At 44.3% G+C, this 15415-nt stretch overlaps 2 gene segments (V, D, J or C); one reads left to right on the top strand and one right to left on the bottom strand.

Annotated features, from left to right (window-relative positions):
• Positions 1–3324: 3324 nt before the first annotated feature.
• LOC113642165 overlaps positions 3325–15415 on the bottom strand; it is a 37748-nt gene continuing 25657 nt past the window's right edge. Inside the window, 2 exon segments of the V gene segment in view lie at positions 3325–3800; positions 4402–4436. Coding sequence covers positions 3487–3800; positions 4402–4436 — 349 coding nt within the window.
• Positions 4522–15022, top strand: LOC113642166. The segment is given in 4 exon segments: positions 4522–4682; positions 4789–5083; positions 13902–13936; positions 14547–15022. Coding segments are annotated over 4 exon segments (696 nt in total).

Here is a 15415-nt window from a genome sequence, read left to right as displayed (position 1 = left end):
GGAGCTGTCAACCGATCACCACATGGTGGTGAGTTGGACCCGATGGCGGGGGAGGAAGTTGGACAGACTTGGCAGACCCAAATGTACTGTGAGGGTCTGCTGGGAACGTTTGGCAGAGTCTCCGGTCAGAGAGATCTTCAACTCCCACCTCCAGCAGAGCTTCAACCGGATACCAAAGGAGGTTGGAGACATTGAGTCCGAGTGGACCATGTTCTCCACCTCCATTGTCGACTCGGCCGCTTGGAGCTGTGGATGTAAGGTTGCCGGTGCCTGTCGTGGAGGCAATCACCGAACCCGGTGGTAGACCCTGGAAGTAAGGGATGCCGTCAAGCTGAAGAAGGAGTCCTATCGAGCCTGGTTGGCTCGGGGGACTCCGGAGGCAGCTGATAGGTACCGGAGGGCCAAGCGAGCTTCAGCCCGGGTGGTTGTGGAGGCAAAAACTCGGGTCTGGGAGGAGTTCAGTGAGGCCATGGAGAAGGATTATCGGTCAGCCTCAAAGAAATTCTGGCAAACCATCCGGCGCCTCAGGAGGGGGAAGCAGTGCCCTGCGTACGCTGCTTACAGCGGAAGTGGGAATCTGCTGACTTCGACTGGGGACATCCTTGGATGGTGGAAGGAGTACTTCGAGGTTCTCCTCAACCCCACTGACATGTTTTCCACTGAGGAAGCAGAGGCCGAGGGCTCAGTTGTTGACTTGTCGATCCCCCAAGCTGAGGTCACTGAAATAGTTGAGAAGCTCCTCGGTGGCAAGGCACTGGGGGTGGATGAGATCCGCCCGGAGTACCTCAAGTCTCTGGATGTTGTGGGGCTGTCTTGGTTGACACGCCTCTGCAACATAGTGTGGCGGCTGGGGACAGTGCCTCTGGATGGGCAGACTGGGGTGGTGGTCCCTCTGTTTAAGAAAGGGGACCGGAGAGTGTGTTCCAACTACAGGGGGATCACACTCCTCAGCCTCCCCAGAAAAGTCTATGCCAGGGTACTGGAGAGGAGAAGTCGGCCGATAGTTGCACCTCGGATTCAGGAGGAACAATGTGGGTCTTGTCCCGGTCGTGGAACACTGGACCATCTCTATACCCTCGCCAGGTTGCTGGGGGGTTCAAGGGAGTTTGCGCAACCTGTCCACATGTGTTTTGTGCATCTGGAGAAGGCATTTGACTGTGTCCCTCGTGGTGACCTGTGGGGGTTGCCCTGGGAGTATGGGGTCCGGGGCCCTCTGCTAAGAGCTGTCCGGTCCCTATATGACCGGAGCAGGGGGTTTGGACCTTCAGCGTGCATTGGGACAGTTTGCAGCTGAGTGTGAAGTGGCAGGGATGAGAATCAGCACCTCCAAGTCTGAGGCCATGGTTCTCAGCTGGAAAAGGGTGGTTTTGTCCCCTTCAGGTTGGTGGAGAGCTCCTGCTTCAAGTGGAGGAGTTTGAGTATCTTGGGGTCTTGTTCATGAGTGAGGGAAGGATGGAGCGGGAGATCGACAGGTGGATCGGTGTATCTTCGGCAGTGATGCGGTCTGTTGTGGTGAAGAAAGACCTTGCGGCTCAGCTCTCTATTTACCAGTCGATCTATGTTCCTACGCTCAACTATGGTCATGTGCTTTTCTGTCATGACCGAAAGGACAAGATCCTGGATACAGGTGGCCGAAATGAGTTTCCTCCGCAGGGTGGCTGGGCGCTCCCTTAGAGATAGGGTGAGGAGCTCGGTCACTCTGGAGGAGCTCAGAGTAGAGCCACTACTCCTCCACATCGAGAGGAGTCAGCTGAGGTGGCTCGGGCATCTGTTCTGGATGCCTCCTGGATGCCTCCCTGGGGAGGTGTTCCGGGCATGCCCAACCCGGGCGGAGGTCCCGGGGAAGACCTAGGACACACTGGAGGGACTATGTCTCTTGGTTGGCCAGGGAATGCCTCGGTATTCCCCCAGAAAAGCTGGAGAAAGTGTCTGGGGAGAGGGAAGTCTGGGCATCCCTGCTTAGGTAGAAGATGGATGGATGGATGGATGGATGGATGGATGGATGGATGGATGGATGGATGGAAAAAAAACATTGACACTTTTTCATTGTAACTTGGACAAATGTTTTAAACTCATGGTATCTTAAGTATGTAACCTAGTGAGCCAGCATTAATGATTCAATGTTGGAGATTTAAGCACTTATGTACGTCGCTCTGGATAAGGGGGTCTGCCAAATGCTGTAAATGTAAATGAAACATTAAAGTGTGACAAACATGCAAAAAATACAAAATCAGGAATGGGGCCAACACTTTTTCACACCACTGTAACTGTATATACAGTATATCTCATAACAAAGAAAGCCCATCAGAGGACATACTTTCACAGCGCTGACGTCTGATTAGTGTTCAGGACTCAGTGTTTTAGTCCAGGTTAAGAACACATTTGTTTAGTGTCCATTAAACACTTCATGGCTTCATCAGGAAGGAATTTGTTAAATCTCTAATGAACTCAGTAATGATGCTCATTTACTATTTATAATCACATTCTCTGGTGTCATGCAGATCCACTTAAGGATTATTCCTCGTACCTTTTCAGAGTTGTTCCTTGCCACCATTGCCATGGACTTGCTCATTAGGTATAAATATAGATATAATTTTGAAAAAATAAACTTTGCAGTTTTGTTCAGAATTTTTGCATTCTTGTAAAGCTACTATACCCATTGTTAAAAGTCTCTGTGCTTTGATGAGGCTTAAATCCTGACTGATATGTTACAGGAATATTATACCTGTGTAGGTCTGAACATAACTGCTGTGTGTGATCTTTTCTAGAAACTTGGAGATAAAGAAGATTTTTGATATTGGCTTATAGTTGGACAGATTCATGGGGGAAAGGGAGGGTTATTAATCTGGATAAACGCTGAATTTAACGGAAAATAAAAATTAGGATTAATCACAAGATAACTGAATGTAATTTATATCTGCATATTAGACATTAAATAATTATCTAACATGTTTGAGTAAAGGATGATAAAGGTCAGAACTTCTCCAATCTATTAATATAAAATAAGTGTGTAACGTCAGTTCCCTCAACCATAAATCCTGCTCTAAAGAAAGACATGAAACCAGCTTCCTGTTCCACACCCAGATAAACACACAGAGTCAGTTTTAAGCAGGAAATCAGAGAGCAGTGTAGAGGAAGTGAGATTTACATGAAGACGGCTGAGTGATCCTCTTTCTCCCAGAATAGAGCAGCACTTTCATCAGATGTTCAACTTTCTTCATCCAAACTCACTGAAGCACAACACACAGCCCTGAATCTACAGCTAAACACACTCTCTCCTCACACTGATAATGACTATTAACTCCAAGAAAAGAACACACAATGTCCAAAATGAAGCTTTATTTCAGCAGAGCAAAACTACAGGAAGAGCAACAGGACAGTGAAGAGAGTAAAGACAGAAATGTCAGCATTGTGTAGAACTGAAACTCTATTGTAGATGGATGTGGAAGCAGCTCAGTGTTCAGTTCTATCTTGGAGCTGTTCGCCTTAACACTGGCTCTTTCTGAACGTGACCGGATGATCCACGCCCTCGTGGGAGACCGTACAGACAAACTCCTCCCCCTTTTCCCAGAGTGCTTGGCTGAGGGTCAGGGTACTGCTGCGTGTGTAACCGTCCTTCTTCTGTTCTTCTGCACTGGTCAAGACCCCGTCCTTCACCGCCGAGCCGTCCACCGTCCAGCTCACCGACGCCCCCTGTGGAGAGTAGGCAGACAGCAGGCAGAGCAGCGAGGCCGATTCCTCACACTGGTGCAGAGAGGAGGGAGGGAGCAGAGACACGGAGGGCTTCACCGTGGGACCTTCTGTAGACCACAAACACACAATAAACACACCTTTACACACGCTTACACAACATTTACTCATTACTGCTTCTTCACATCACTGCACTTCAGTAGAACTACTCAGCAGGAGAACATTTCCTAGTTCCTCCTTCTATTGTGGAGACACTCGGACTTTGATGGCCTTTATTCTGGGAGTGTGTTCCAGTCCTCCTGAGTCCTTCTGTTATTGTACATGTAGTGCTAAAGAAAAATAAATCCACTGCTGATGGAAATACACTGTTTTCTACCATGTCCTTCACAGCACACAATATGAACTTCAGAAGCTGTGAATGTGAAAGTGCTGTTTACTGATGAACACACTGTCTACTTATTCAGCTAACAGCTAACTCCTGATTTTTAATTTCCTCTCTCTTATTTTTATTTTACTGAAACTGTCTCATCATCAAAACATACTCCACATTACTTATCTCCAAATTATAAAGACATACAAATGAATAAATGAATAAACAAACAGAAATTCTTTATGATGTCCACATTTTTCTATTTGTCTAAACTTTATTTAATATTTTGATAAACAATAAAAATAAATTAATGGAATGTTGAATAAAGAAGAGAGACTTACTGATGATGAGTTTGGTTCCTCCACCAAAAGTAAACCACAGTGATACATTCTAATGAAGCCGTCATACAAAAACCTCTGTTACACTCCAGTGACCACACACACACACACACACACACACACAGTTGTGGTGTTTGCATATGTGTTCTGTGTCACTGCTACACACACTTTAAGAGCTGTAGTGCTGATCAGAGTGTGTTCAGTCCTTTCAGAGCCACTGACACGCAGCACAATGATGATGGTACTGAGTCTCCTGCTGGGGACACTGGGACTCCTCGCTCACCGTGAGACATTCTCTTTACTTTTATTATTCATACACATCATCACATCACTCTCACACTCATTACTACATCTGTTTCCATTATTTTAACTCTGCATTCTTTTCTTTAGAGTCTTTTGGGGAAATCGTCCTGACTCAGTCTCCAGGATCTCAGTCTGTTTCTCCAGGAGAATCTGTTACTCTCAGTTGTAGTACGAGTCAGAGTGTTGGTGGTGCTCTCGCCTGGTACCTGCAGAAACCTGGAGAAGCTCCTAAACTCCTGATCTATGATGCATCTAATCGTCAGTCTGGGATTCCAGATCGTTTCAGTGGCAGTGGATCTGGAACACAGTATAGTCTAAAAATCTCTGGAGTTCAGGCTGAAGATGCAGGAGATTATTATTGTCAGCAGCGTAGCAGCTATCCGTAAACACAGTGTTACAGCGTCGTACAAAAACCTCCCTGAGCTGTAGAGGAAGTGCTCTGACTCAGAAACACACACTGATCTGAGAACAGCTGCACAGCTGCTAAAGCTGCACTCCACTGAACTTCATCAAACATCTTCATGTTTCAAAAATAATCCTTCTTAAAAAGCAGAAATCTCTTCATCAGCTGTTCGTGCTGTGATGAGAAATCAGCTGATGTGTGTAATGATATCTGATGATTTCCACCTTCTGCATACTAGAAACACAGTAGTACTAACACATGAGATATGTGTCATGACACATGACAGGTCTATGGGAGGAGACAAAACTAAAAGTAAAACAATAGGAAAAGATCTAAACCAAAATTTCCATCTGGATGTCACATGGAACAGGAGCTGTGTGCTGAGAGAAGGTGAATATGTGACAAGCTTCTTACTGGAACCCAAAGGTATTATGTTGTACATCTTTGTATATAGTGTGTGTAGGGAACTGAGAAAATATGCCTGGTTATTATTTTTAAATGATTTGAATCACAAATCTTTGTATGTTTAAAATATATGAGGGGCAGTGAGAAGACAGTGGAAGCTTTTGGCACTTGGAAAAAAGTGAGTGTGAAAAAAAATGGCAGACTGGCATAAAACTTCATAAATTTCCTCAGTTTTACAAACTTGTGGAGATACATTTTGTGTATTGACCCAAAGTATTGAGCTGATAAGTGAGTTCCACTAAACAGTCTGGGGAGAAAGCACTGTGAGGAGAACAGAACCATGAAGAATTGAAGGATAAGTTGGAAACAAGGCTATGAAACTACATCGGCGTCTGTCTTAACAAAGCTCCTTGTGTCTCAGTTACCCAGTGAATGTGTTTGTGGACCACAAAGTTGTGTGATTTCATGACTGATATGTTCCTGTCCATTGCATGTTGAGTGGAAGTTTCATATTGAAACCATAACGAGTCTCAACAATTCAAGCCTAAATGTGATTACAATCTCAAACTTCCACTTCCAGGAACATATCAGTCATGATCTCACAGAACTTTGTGGTCCACAAGGTTTTCTTTTTGAGAGACATGTGATTGGAGTTCTCTATATAACTCTAACCATTGATGCTTACCAGAGATTAGGAGAGAGCTAAAAAAAAAAGGATTAAATGTGATCATAAAATTTGTTATATGGAAACAATTGTCTGGTAAAATGTGGTAAAAGAAAAGATGCAGCTGTTCTCAGATCAGTGTGTGTTTCTGAGTCAAAGCACTTCCTCTAAAGCTCAGGGAGGTTTTTGTACGACGCTGTAACACTGTGTGTACGGCAAGCTCTCATCCTGCTGACAGTAATAATTTCCTGCATCTTCAGCCTGAACTCCAGAGATTTTTAGGTAGAATTCTGTGTTCGATCCACTGCCACTGAAACGATCTGGAACCCCAGTGTAACGTGTAACATCATCATAGATCAGGAGTTTAGGAGCTTCTCCAGGTTTCTGTAGGTACCATTGGAGATCACTGCCAACATATGCACTGGTTCTACAGGTGAGAGTAACAGATTCTCCTGGAGAAACAGACTGAGATCCTGGAGACTGAGTCAGGACGATTTCCCCAAAAGACTCTAAAGAAAAGAATGCAGAGTTAAAATAATGGAAACAGATGTAGTAATGAGTGTGAGAGTGATGTGATGATGTGTATGAATAATAAAAGTAAAGAGAATGTCTCACGGTGAGCGAGGAGTCCCAGTGTCCCCAGCAGGAGACTCAGTACCATCATCATTGTGCTGCGTGTCAGTGGCTCTGAAAGGACTGAACACACTCTGATCAGCACTACAGCTCTTAAAGTGTGTGTAGCAGTGACACAGAACACATATGCAAACACCACAACTGTGTGTGTGTGTGTGTGTGTGTGTGTGTGTGTGTGTGTGTGTGTGTGTGTGTGTGTGTGTGTGTGTGTGTGTGTCTGGTCACTGGAGTGTAACAGAGGTTTTTGTACGACGGCTTCATTATAATGTATCACTGTGGTACACTTTTGGTGGAGGAACCAAACTCATCATAAAAAGTAAGAATTTTATTTATTTACAATGAAAGAAATTATGAATTTATTTTCAATATTTAATTGTTGAAAAAAATTAAATACTATTTCATTAAAATAAATCATTTAAAAATTTTAAATGTTAAAAATAGCTCAGTGTCTTAAATATTCTAAATCCAGTGAGAGAATAAATTCAGATGTTTGTGGTGTTTACTTGAGTTCAGTGTCTAGTGATGAATTTTCATTGAGGTTCATCACCAGAATAAAGCTGATCAAAGTTCTGGTTAGTCCATGATGTAAAGAGTAACTAGTGAATGTTCTGCTGCTGGAATACATTTGTGCTGCTGCAGAGTTTCCAGTTTTGTCTCTGTTGGACTTCAGATCATTTACAGAATAAACTCACTGAGTGTTTCAATGGACTATTCAATGCAGTTACTGAGTAGAACTGAGTGAACACTAAATCAGATAGAAGATGAATTGTGGTGTGGAGGTAAATCTGGTGGCTTCCATACACTATGTTCTCTTTGTTTCTTAGTGGACTTGTTTGTTAATGGACTGATGTTTGTCCACTGAAACTGTTCTCAACATGAAGCCTTCCATGTGTCTCTGTTCATTTAGAGTTAGAAACTCAGTTTTAATCCTGCTGAAGGTCATAGAAGTTTCGAGATGTTTCTACTGAATTGTGAGAACAATGTGGATCACTGCTGAACACACTAATGTTTCAGTCTGGAATCTGAAAAAGCAGTAATGAGTAAATGTTGTGTAAGTGTGTGTAAAGGTGTGTTTATTGTGTGTTTGTGGTCTACAGAAGGTCCCACGGTGAAGCCCTCCGTGTCTCTGCTCCCTCCCTCCTCTCTGCACCAGTGTGAGGAATCGGCCTCGCTGCTCTGCCTGCTGTCTGCCTACTCTCCACAGGGGGCGTCGGTGAGCTGGACGGTGGACGGCTCGGCCGTGGAGGACGGGGTCCTGACCAGTGCAGAAGAACAGAAGAAGGACGGTTACACACGCAGCAGTACCCTGACCCTCAGCCAAGCACTCTGGGAAAAGGGGGAGGAGTTTGTCTGTACGGTCTCCCACGAGGGCGTGGATCATCCGGTCACGTTCAGAAAGAGCCAGTGTTAAGGCTAACAGCTCCAAGATAGAACTGAACACTGAGCTGCTTCCACATCCATCTACAATAGAGTTTCAGTTCTACACAATGCTGACATTTCTGTCTTTACTCTCTTCACTGTCCTGTTGCTCTTCCTGTAGTTTTGCTCTGCTGAAATAAAGCTTCATTTTGGACATTGTGTGTTCTTTTCTTGGAGTTAATAGTCATTATCAGTGTGAGGAGAGAGTGTGTTTAGCTGTAGATTCAGGGCTGTGTGTTGTGCTTCAGTGAGTTTGGATGAAGAAAGTTGAACATCTGGTGAAAGTCTTACCCAGTCAAGCACTGCTGGTAGATCTGAGGGTGTGAGGTGCAGTGTGAGGAGTGATGAGGGCTTTGAGTTAAGAGGGAGCTGGTGCATTTTTGGCTTTGTAGGCCAGGGTCAGTGTTCTGAATCTGGTGCGTGCAGCTACCAGAAGCCAGTGGGAGGATCGCAACAGCGGGATGGTATTGAGACCTTAGGCAGGTTGAAAACAAGCCGGGCAGATGCATTTTGGATCTTTTGCAGAGGAAGAATTGCATTCATACTTAGGTAGACCTGCCAGCAGTGCATTGTAATAATCCAGTCTTGAGATGACAAGAGACTGAACAAGTACCTGAGCAGCCTGTGTGGACAAAAATGGCCGAATCCTTCTAATGTTGTAGAGAAGAAAGCGACATGAGCGAGTCACATTAGCAACATGAGAGGAAAAGGACAGTTGATGGTCCATGGTTACCCCAAGGTTGTGAGCTGTGGCTGAAGGGGAGATCAGATCGTTGTGCAGGGATATAGCAAGGTCATGACCTGGGGATTAATCACCTGATGATCAGCAGTTCAGTTTTGCTACGATTGAGCTTTAACCGATGAGCAGTCATCCATGATGATATTTCTGCCAGACATGTTGAGATCCGGTCAGAAGCTGTGGCATCAGAGGGTGGGAAAGAGAAGATAAGTTGTGTATCATCAGCATAGCAGTGGTAAGAGAACCTATGTGAAGAAATAACTTCGCCAAGAGAGTGAGTATACAGGGAGAAAAGAAGAGGACCGAGTACTGAGTCCTGTGTGACACCAGTGGAGAGTCTGCGTGGAGCAGATGTCAGTCCCCTTCATGTTACCTGATATGAGCGCCCTTCCAAGTAGGAAGCGAACCATTCCCAAGCTGATCCGCAAATCCCAAGACTCCTGAGGGTGGAAAAGAGAGTCTTGTGGTTGACCGTATCAAACCCTGCTGAAAAGTCAAGGAGGATAAGGACGGATGACAGTTTGGCTGATCCAGCAGCATGAAGATAGACAGAAAGCTGATTATAGACAATATAGACAATTATAGTTCAAGAATTTTTGAAAGAAACGAGAGAAGTGATACCAGTCTGTAGTTACTGATATCTGATGGATCCAGAGCAGGTTTCTTTAGGATTGGAATGTTGAATCATTCAACCCCTGAGAGAGAAGATCCTTCCTGAGATCAGGAGGGAGACTTGGTTGGTGAACCAAACTTGAAAGGGCCAAGGAGGGGCAACTAGGAGAAGGTTGACCCGTTCTTGGCGCACTCTGGCTAGGACATGCGGGAACAGAGCTACATCCACTTCAATTCAAAGGCATACAGGCCCAAAGGGGCCGGATGAGAGAGGGTAAAACCACAGTGCACAGTGGGTTGACTCCTTGGAGGCGAACATCCTTTCGACCGGCTGAAAATCTGCCAAATTCACTCCGCCAAGTGGGGGTGGAGACAACACTCCCCAGCCTCAGCACCTGCCTTGACAGGAAGTCTGTGTCCCAATTTACATACCTTGGAATGAAAATCATTCTCAGTGAAAGGAACCTGGTCTCTGCCCAGAGCAGAATCTGTTGCGACAACCTGATGATTGATATAGGACACCGCTGCAGTGCTGTCTGTATGTACTAAGAAATGGCAGGCCCTGAGGTGTGCGAGAAAGTGTTTCAGTGCTAGAAACACAGCCCTCATCTTCAGGCAATTTATGTGCCATGAGAGATAGGGGCCCTCCCATAGACCCTGGGCAGGACAGCCAACCAATGTCACTCCCCACCCTGAAAGTGAGGCATCCGTCGAAAGAGTCCTGCGATGCAGACATACCTCTAGAGTGGGACTCAAGGCCAGGAACCATCTTTTTCCACATAAGAAGGGTATGAAGCCCATGGCGTGTAACCCTTATAACCCTGAGCCAAAGCTGGAATGGCCTCATGTGAAGCAGACCCAAAGGGATAATGTTGGCTGCTGCCAACATGAGGCCCAGCACACTCTGTGTCTCGGCAACAGAGAGGCCCCGGCCTAGCCGAATAGCTTTCACTGCTGACAAGATGGAAGCCACCCGTTCGGGAGACAGATGTGCCCGCATCAAAGTGGAGCCCCAAAATACCCCCACAAAGGTGGTTCTCTGAGAAGGAGAAAGCACACACTTTTCTGGGTTCAACCTAAGGCCTAGAGACCTCATATGGGCAAGCACAGAATCTCAAAGACTGGCCGCCATAGCGTTTGACTGGGACAGAATGAGCCAGTCATCCAGGTAATTCAGTACACGGATGCCTGGGGACACAATGGTGCCAAGGCAGCATCCATGCACTCTGCCACAGGAGCATAAAGCAACGAGAACCAAACAATGCTCGTTAGTTCATAGATACAGAGCACCATTCTGATTCAGAACAAAAGTGCAGATGTTGGAAATGTGGAAGATCTGATAAGGTTCATGAATAAACTTCTTGTATGTACTGTTTTATAATTACTGTAATGTCTTCTGTCAACACATGACTCTGCCATGAAGTACTGCAAGGTAGAAGCTCAAAAGCACTAAGGCCTGGACATTAGAGAAGAAATGACATGTGACTGAGTTTTGCTGTGGGATTTGAACAGAGGTACTCATGGTAGTGGTTGTACAGGATAATTGCAGGTATTCATGTCACAGTATATGATACACTGCTCTGACATCATCAAAGGGTCGACAGGGAATGGAGTGTTGTGAAGGTGTTTTAATTCACAGCTGGATTACCAGGTCATGTGCTATGAAGTTTAGTATCAGCTTTCAAACTCAGGTCTAATGTAAAAAAGTGTTAGCTGAACATCTAGGTGCAGATCTGTATCAGAGTAAGACACATAACATCTTCTGATTTATTCCTCACCACACTCTAACACCACACTGGTTAAAGTGGTAAATGACCAGCTACTGACCTCTGATCAGGGTTTTGGCCTCATGGCAGCTCTGTCAAATATGTAAATGAAGCTCAGAGGTGAGAAAGCTGGACTTGACTACTGAGTAAGTGTATTGTGTTTGTTAAACCGTGTCATTGTGCTGCATAACATCGTCCTCCTCAGCACCTGCAGCTGCAGCAGTCTCACTCACTGAGGTTTTTGTACGACGATCTAACACTGTGTGAACGTAGAAGTTTTGAATGTGTTGTAATGATCAGTCAGACAGTAATAATCTCCAGTATCTTCAGTCTGGACTCCACTGATGGTCAGAGTGAAATCAGTTCCAGATCCACTGCCACTGAATCGATCTGGAATACCTGATGCTCTAGTGCTAGCCCTATAGATCAGGTTTTTAGGAGCTTCTCCATGTTTCTGCTGAAACCAGTACAAACAGTCATAACTACCACCACAGTCATTATCAACAGCAAGATTAGTTTTACAGCTGATGGTGATTGTGTCTCCTGGAGAAACAGATTTCACTGCAGGACTCTGAGTCACAATGGCCTGACTTTGGGATCCTGAAAAAGGAGAAGGATGAAGAAATGTAGGTAAGATAATTATTAGATGTTGAATAAATTTCACTGAGTGAAATCTTACCTTGAGCACAGAGGAGCAGTGTGCAGATGAAGACGCTGATCAAACTCATGGTTTCTGTTAGTGAAGTCGCTGAGCAGCAGCTCTCAGTCATGAAATGTTAAAGTCACAGGGCTATAAACACTCACAGGGCACTGAAGCATGAGCTGATAATGCAAAGTGGAACCTCTCGCTATGGAAACGTCTGTGTGTGTGTGTGTGTGTGTGTGTGTGTGTGTGTGTGTGTGTGTGTGTGTGTGTGGTCACTGTAGTGTAACAGGTTTTTGTACCATGAGTGTATCACTGTACTGATTATTGAAGACGTTGATGTTTCCAGTCTGGACTCTTAATAAGCAGAAAAAAGTTGAACATCTGGTGAAAGTTCTGTTCTATTCTGAGATAAAGAGGATCACTCATCTGTCTTCATGTAAATCTCTCTCTCACTTCACTGATCTCTCTCTCTCTCTCTCTCTCTCTCTCTCTCTCTCTCTCTCAGTTTCACTGCTTTAACTGCTTTTATTTATCTTGGTTGGTTGGGGGACATTTTCCAGGTATGGATGAAATGATATACACCACTTTATCAGGACCCTTCACCTGTGTTCACCTGCACATTCATCCAGTTAAGAGCTTCAGTTAAAGTTCACAGCGAACACCAGAATGGAGTAAAAGTCTGATCTCTGTGACTTTAACAGTAAATGGTTGTTGGTATCAGATGGGCTGGTTTGGGTTTTTCAGAAACTGCTGATCTCCTGGGATTTTCACACACAACCATCTCTAGAGTTTTTACAGAATGGTGTGAAAAACAAAACCATCCTGTAATCAGAGGGTCTGCAGTCTGAAACATCTTGTTGATGGGAGAGATAAGAGGAGGAGATCAGACTGGTCAAGTATTTTGGGAATACAGAAAAAATGTAAATTAGTTCATCTTAAAGATTGTTTAATCCTCAGTCCATCTTCTCTTCATCACAGTAACAGATCAGCATGTATACAGTTCCATTACAGCACCATCTAGTGGCCACATGACTGAACATCAGTCTACATTTCATCAGGTTGGGGTAGAACAGGAGACTGGTTTGTGTTGAAACTGTGAAGAAGGATTATTTTTGAAACATGAAGATGTTTGATGATGTTCAGTGGAGTGCAGCTTTAGCAGCTGTGCAGCTGTTCTCAGATCAGTGTGTGTTTCTGAGTCAGAGCACTTCCTCTACAGCTCAGGGAGGTTTTTGTACGACGCTGTAACACTGTGTGTACGGATAGCTGTAACCCTGCTGACAATAATAATCTCCTGCATCTTCAGCCTGAACTCCAGAGATTTTTAGACTATATTGTGTTCCAGATCCACTGCCACTGAAATGATCTGGAATCCCAGACTGACGAGAAGATGCAGAATAGATCAGGAGTTTAGGAGCTTCTCCAGATTTCTGCAGGTACCAGGCGAGGTAAGTGTTAACATTCTCACTGGTTCTACAGGTGAGAGTAACAGATTCTCCTGGAGAAACAGACTGAGATCCTGGAGACTGAGTCAGGACGATTTCCCCAAAAGACTCTAAAGAAAAGGATGCAAAGTTAAAATAATGGAAACAGATGTAGTAATGAGTGTGAGAGTGATGTGATGATGTGTATGAATAATAAAAGTTAAGAGAATGTCTCACGGTGAGCGAGGAGTCCCAGTGTCCCCAGCAGGAGACTCAGTACCATCATCATTGTGCTGCGTGTCAGTGGCTCTGAAAGGACTGAACACACTCTGATCAGCACTACAGCTCTTAAAGTGTGTGTAGCAGTGACACAGAACACATATGCAAACACGACAACTGTGTGTGTTTGTGTGTGTGTGTGTGTGTGTGTGGTCACTGGAGTGTAACAGAGGTTTTTGTACGACGGCTTCATTAGAATGTATCACTGTGGTTCACTTTTGGTGGAGGAACCAAACTCATCATCAGTAAGTCTCTCTTCTTTATTCAACATTCCATTAATTTATTTTTATTGTTTATCAAAATATTTAAGTTTAGACAAATAGAAAAATGTGGACATCATAAAGAATTTCTGTTTGTTTATTCATTTATTCATTTGTATGTCTTTATAATTTGGAGATAAGGAATGTGGAGTATGTTTTGATGATGAGACAGTTTCAGTAAAATAAAAATAAGAGAGAGGAAATTAAAAATCAGGAGTTAGCTGTTAGCTGAATAAGTAGACAGTGTGTTCATCAGTAAACAGCACTTTCACATTCACAGCTTCTGAAGTTCATATTGTGTGCTGTGAAGGACATGGTAGAAAACTTCATCCTGTGTCTGTTAGCCTTCTGTCATCTTACTGATGGACTGATTTTGAATCTGGAAACAAAGATAAACAGTGTGTAGAAAGGTGGATGTGGTGTGATGTGGTTATTTCCATCAAAGTCCGAGTGTCTCCACAATAGAACGAGGAACTAGGAAATGTTCTCCTGCTGAGTAGTTCTACTGAAGTGCAGTGATGTGAAGAAGCAGTATTGAGTAAATGTTGTGTAAGCATGTGTAAAGGTGTGTTTATTGTGTGTTTGTGGTCTACAGAAGGTCCCACGGTGAAGCCCTCCGTGTCTCTGCTCCCTCCCTCCTCTCTGCACCAGTCTGAGGAATCGGCCTCGCTGCTCTGCCTGCTGTCTGCCTACTCTCCACAGGGGGCGTCGGTGAGCTGGACGGTGGACGGCTTGGCGGTGAAGGACGGGGTCTTGACCAGTGCAGAAGAACAGAAGAAGGACGGTTACACACGCAGCAGTACCCTGACCTTCAGCAAAGCACTCTGGGAAAAGGGGGAGGAGTTTGTCTGTACGGTCTCCCACGAGGGCGTGGATCATCCGGTCACGTTCAGAAAGAGCCAGTGTTAAGGCTAACAGCTCCAAGATAGAACTGAACACTGAGCTGCTTCCACATCCATCTACAATAGAGTTTCAGTTCTACACAATGCTGACATTTCTGTCTTTACTCTCTTCACTGTCCTGTTGCTCTTCCTGTAGTTTTGCTCTGCTGAAATAAAGCTTCATTTTGGACATTGTGTGTTCTTTTCTTGGAGTTAATAGTCATTATCAGTGTGAGGAGAGAGTGTGTTTAGCTGTAGATTCAGGGCTGTGTGTTGTGCTTCAGTGAGTTTGGATGAAGAAAGTTGAACATCTGGTGAAAGTGCTGCTCTATTCTGGGAGAAAGAGGATCACTCAGCCGTCTTCATGTAAATCTCTCTCTCACTTCACTGATCTTTATATCATTGTGTGGCTCAGTTCTGCTCTCCCTGATCCATTTCAGTCTTAATCAGAGCAGGGCTGATGTGACTCTAAAAGTAATATTGTAATAATCTTATTTAATGCATCATTTCCAAAGAAACACTTTTTTTTAATAAAGATAAATGTCATTTCTTATGGTAGAGATTTAAAAATAATATCAGTTGT

This window comes from Tachysurus fulvidraco, chromosome 10, assembly GCF_022655615.1.
Source record: "Tachysurus fulvidraco isolate hzauxx_2018 chromosome 10, HZAU_PFXX_2.0, whole genome shotgun sequence".
Classification (NCBI taxonomy): Eukaryota; Metazoa; Chordata; class Actinopteri; order Siluriformes; family Bagridae; genus Tachysurus; species Tachysurus fulvidraco.
This window is presented reverse-complemented; position numbering and strand designations above follow the sequence as displayed.